Genomic DNA, 5,015 nt, shown 5'->3' on the forward strand with positions numbered 1-5,015 from the left:
ACAAATGAGTCAGAGTATGAAATGCACAGTGTGGGGAAGGTAGTTAGTACCTATATAATATCTTTTTACAGTGATAAATTTTCACCAGACTTATCCTGCTGATCATTTGGAGCTGTATAGAAACATAAGATCACTATGTCGTGTAGCACGAACTAACATAGTGTCGTGGGTCATTTATACTTCAAAAACAAACATCACACTCATAGAAAAAGAGATCAGGTTTATGGTTATCAGATCTCGGGGGGTGGTGGGAACTGGGGGAACTGGATGAAGGCAGTCAAAAGTTACAAACTTCAGGTTATGAGATAAAGAAGTACTAGGGATGTGATGTACTACATGATAAATATAACTAACACTGCTGTATACTCTATATTAAAGATTCTAAGAGCTCATCACAAGGAAATAACTTTTCTATTAATTTTGTATCTATATGAGATGTTGGATGTTTACTAAAGTTATTGTGATAAAAATTCACATTTTATATGTCAAATCATTATGCTCTACACCTTAAACTTATACAGTGCTGTATGTAAATGATATCTCAATAAAACTGGAAGAAAAAATTAAAATTAAAAATATATAATGGCACAGGGCTTCCCTGGTGGCGCAGTGGTTGAGAGTCCGCCTGCCGATGCAGGGGACACGAGTTCGTGCCCCGGTCCGGGAGGATCCCACATGCCGCGGAGCGGCTGGGCCCGTGAGCCATGGCCGCTGAGCCTGCGCGTCCGGAGCCTGTGCTCCGCAACAGGAGAGGCAAGGTTAAATTTAATTTTAAAAAAGCTTAGCTTGGGCTTCCCTGGTGGCGCAGTGGTTGAGAGTCCGCCTGCCGATGCAGGGGACACGAGTACGTGCCCCGGTCCGGGAGGATCCCACATCCCGCGGAGCGGCTGGGCCCGTGAGCCATGGCCGCTGAGCCTGCGCGTCCGGAGCCTGTGCTCCGCAACAGGAGAGGCCACAACAGTGAGAGGCCCGTGTACCGCAAAAAAAAAAATAAATTAAAAAAAAAATATATATATATATATATATACATATATATATATATATAATGGCACAAAAGCAAATTTTGAGGGAATTAATTCAGAGTATTTCCCAGCATGATAAAGTTTATGTTCCAGTGAGTACAGAAAGCTCAACAAATCACAGGCAGGATAAGTGGAACTAAAACATCACTTGGGCTAAAACATTATAGTCACACTTCTGAAAACCAAAGCTAAAATATTCTCAGAAAACAGAGAAAATAATTATACCCACTAGCACCAGGGAGCATTTCTTTCAGATGGAAAAAATATTTTTTTTTTAGTGTTTCTTGCAGTGCATCTACTGGCAATGAACATTTAATTTTGTTTGGTTTTATTTTTTTGCTCATACTAGGTCCTTGAGATTTTGCCCTATCTATTATTCCTCACTTGGATTTATTTTGCAGTAAACATAGGCAAATTCAGGCTCTCAGAAATTTCCTTTGTTAACCATTTATTCACCCTTTCTCTGCTCCCACTTATACATAAAACTATTAATTTCATGTATGTTAATAATAAGTGATGTAAAAGCATCATTCAGTCTACCCAGCTGCACTGCTTTAGAGTAGGAGAGTTATTTATAAGCCTTGCTCATATGATTACTGCTTTCAATAGTCACTGTTAAGTCTTGCCTCAGGGTGAACCACAAGAGATTTAGAACAACTCTCCACTCTTCCTCCCTCCAAAAATACAAAATGACAACCCTGAACTGAAAATCAAAAACTCTTCATCATTAAAAAAGAAATTGGTAAGCTGCATTTCATTAAATTTAAAAACAGTTGCTCTTTGAAAGACACTGGTAAAAATTGGAAAATTCAAGCCACAGACTGGAGAAAAATCTTTGCATGCATAGGAAAAATGACTTGATTCCAAAATATACAAAGGACTCTTAAAACACAATAGTAAGAAAACAAACTACTCAATTTAAAAATGGGCCAAAACTGTAACACCTATTCAAAGAATATGTATAGCTGAATCACTTTGCTATACACCTGAAACTAATGCAACATTGTAAATCAACTATACTCAAATATAAAATAAAATTTAAAAAAAACCAAGTAAGACAGATTGCAAATAAGCATATGAAAAGACACTCCATATCCGTGTCATCAGGGAAATAAACTAAGACAACAATGAATTATCAGTGTACACCTAGTAGAATGACTAAACTCCAGAACGTTGACAGCACCAAACACTGATTATGATGTGAATCAATAAGAACTTTCATGTATTGCTGAGGGGACTTCATTTTCATTCATGTAAAATGATACAGTCACTTTGAAAGTCAGTTTCACAGTTCCTTAAAAAAAAAACTAAACATACTCTTACTATACGATCTACCAATTGCACTACTTGATATTTACCCAAAGGATTTGAAAACTTATGTCTACACAAAAACCTGCACAGAGATGTTTAAAGCAACTTTATTCATAATTGCCTAAAGTTGGAAGCAATCAAGATGTCCGTCAGTTGGTAAATGGATAAATAAACTGTGGTGCATTCAGACAATGGAATCATATTCTGCACTAAAAAGCAGTGAACTATCAAGCAAAGGGAAAAAAAGAGCAGAGGAAACTTAAAGGTATATGACTGAGTGAAGGGAGCCAGCATAAAAAAATTACGTACTTTATAATTCCAACTATACGACATTCTGAAAAGCCATAACTATGGAGGCAATGAAGAGATCAGTGGTTGCCAGGGATTAGCAATGAGGGAAGAAGGAAAAGGTGATTTTTTAGGGCAGTGAAAATACTGTGTATAATAATATAATGGTGGATGGAATAATTACACACTTCTGCAAACACATAGAATATACAACACCATGAGTGAATTCTAAGTACACTATGGACTTTGGGTGATGATGATGTGTTAATATAGGTTTAAGAATGATAACCAATGGGCCACTCTGAGGAGGGGTGTTGATAATGGGGGAGATTATGCATGTGTGGAGGCAGGGGGTATATGGGGTATGTCTGTACCTTCCACTCAATTTTGCTGTGATTCTAAAATTGCTCTAAAACATAAAGCTTATCACATAAAAGTGGGCACAAGATGTAAAGAGACAGCTCACCAAAGAAGATGTACAGACGACCAGGAAGCAACTGCAAACAAACTCAACCTCAAACGTCATCGGGATTTCTTGTTAAAACAAGAATGAGATAGCAGGGCAGATCTATGAGAACTGTGAAAATGCAAAATATCTCTGTATATCTTTAAGAAATTCCAGGGCTTGCTATGTTTCTCAGGAGTCCCAACAAGGAGTCCCAACTGCCATTCCCATCAGTGCTCTGAGTCAGGCAAGACAACTAACAAAACCTCAGTCCACTCCCTGAAAAGCTACAAAGTAGTATGCATGGTCCATTCTTCTTTTCTCCCTTGAGGGAGAGCTGGGAGCGGGGATTTTCTCCTGATCCTGACACACTGTGCCAGGGAGGGGAAGTAGATATGCTGGGTAAAATAGCATAAATTTTCCTGAACACTTGCCGTATCTCTTCTTGGCTTTGTGCTTCTCTGGAGTGCTGCAACCTATTATCTGACTTCTGGTGTTTTCACAAAGGGAATTTGGTCTATATTCTTGTCTCCATGGAGGAACGAGGGCTTAGGGATTCCCGTTCTGCCATCTTGCGGATGTTACTCTTGAGTGATGCTCATCATTAAATCATGCCTCTTCTTGAGGAACTTTTTCTGAGTTTTTTGCACCAGCAATCTTATCTCTTAAGGAGAAAAATCCACTGAACCAAGTTGTACCATGCTTCACATTGTCCACTTTTTCTGCAATACTCCGCGGAAGGCAGCCTCCACTTGAGCATTCCTTAGACTGTAGACAAGGGGGTTCAGCAATGGGTTGAAGAGAGTGTAACACAGGAAAAGGATTTTCAGCTGCTCCTCTCATCGACTATTGCCAGGGACCAAGTAAACGATCACGGCGATGCCAAAGTAGAACCCAACCACACAGAGGTGGGAGGAGCAGGTGGAAAAGGCTTTCTTGCGGCCCTCCTTTGACTGGATCTTCAGGATGGCCCAGAGGATGTGCACATAGGAGACCAGCATCAGGGAAAGGGGTGCAACTAAGATAAACACACCATCAGCAAAGAGGAACATTTCATTGATCCCAGTATCACCGCAGGCTAATTTGAGGACAGAGCGAATATCACAGAGGAAGTGGTTCACCTCCTGGGGCCCACAGAATGGTAATCTTAGTAAGAGAATTACTTGTACTAGGGCCAGGGAAAATCCACATGCCCAGGAAGTGATGGCCAGGACCCTGCACAATCTCCAGTTCATGATGACAGTGTACTGGAGGGGGTGGCAGACTGCCACGGACTTGTCATAGGACATTACCAACAAAATCAGGCACTCTATAGAACCAAAACTCAAAATGAGAAGCATCTGTATAGTGCATGAGAAACAGGAGACAATATTTTTGTGTTTCAGTAGGTTTTCCAGCAAACTGGGCAAATTGCTGGAAGTATAGGATATGTCAGTGATAGCCAGATGAGAAAGGAAGTAGTACATGGGGGAGTGCAGTCTGGGGTCTAGGGAAATGAGTCCCAAGATCATGCCATTTGCCAGCAGGTTGAAGGCATATAACAGGGAGAAGATACCAAAGAGGAGCAATTCCAACTCTTCACTGAGCTGGAATCCTACCAGCATGAATTCTGTATTTGTCTGCCCTCCATTCCTAATGACAGTCTGAAAAGGACTGAAGTGTGCTGGAAAGGTCAGAGCTGGATAGCAATGAAAACCAGAGTTACTTACCTGAAGTGAATTCAGAGGAAGCTTGTGTGCTTGTCCCTACTTCACTTCATTATTTTTCTCCAAAGTTTCTTTACCTTTTGTTTTCTTACTTGTTATTGTGAAGTAATTCAAGTTTTCATATAAGTTTCAGGAATTATAAATAATACGAGTATATAGAGTTTACCAAATTTTTTTTCATGTTTGCCTTATCATTTATTTTCTCTGTATGCACATAGTATCAATTTTCTATAGACCACATAA

At 39.8% G+C, this 5,015-nt stretch overlaps 1 protein-coding gene across 1 annotated transcript; it reads right to left on the bottom strand.

Moving 5' to 3' along the window:
• Window positions 1-3,905: 3,905 nt before the first annotated feature.
• On the bottom strand, window positions 3,906-4,670 carry LOC102986136 (olfactory receptor 2A2-like). Its single transcript, XM_024131102.1, has one exon. It carries the CDS (start codon window positions 4,668-4,670, stop codon window positions 3,906-3,908), a length of 765 nt encoding a protein of 254 aa, XP_023986870.1.
• Window positions 4,671-5,015: the final 345 nt, after the last annotated feature.

Source organism: Physeter macrocephalus, chromosome 5, assembly GCF_002837175.3.
Source record: "Physeter macrocephalus isolate SW-GA chromosome 5, ASM283717v5, whole genome shotgun sequence".
NCBI classification, from domain to species: domain Eukaryota; kingdom Metazoa; phylum Chordata; class Mammalia; order Artiodactyla; family Physeteridae; genus Physeter; species Physeter macrocephalus.

Excerpts from the sequence above, each read along its gene's own strand:
- LOC102986136 (XM_024131102.1), bottom strand. The coding sequence starts at position 4,670 with ATGCTGGTAGGATTCCAGCTCAGTGAAGAGTTGGAATTGCTCCTCTTT.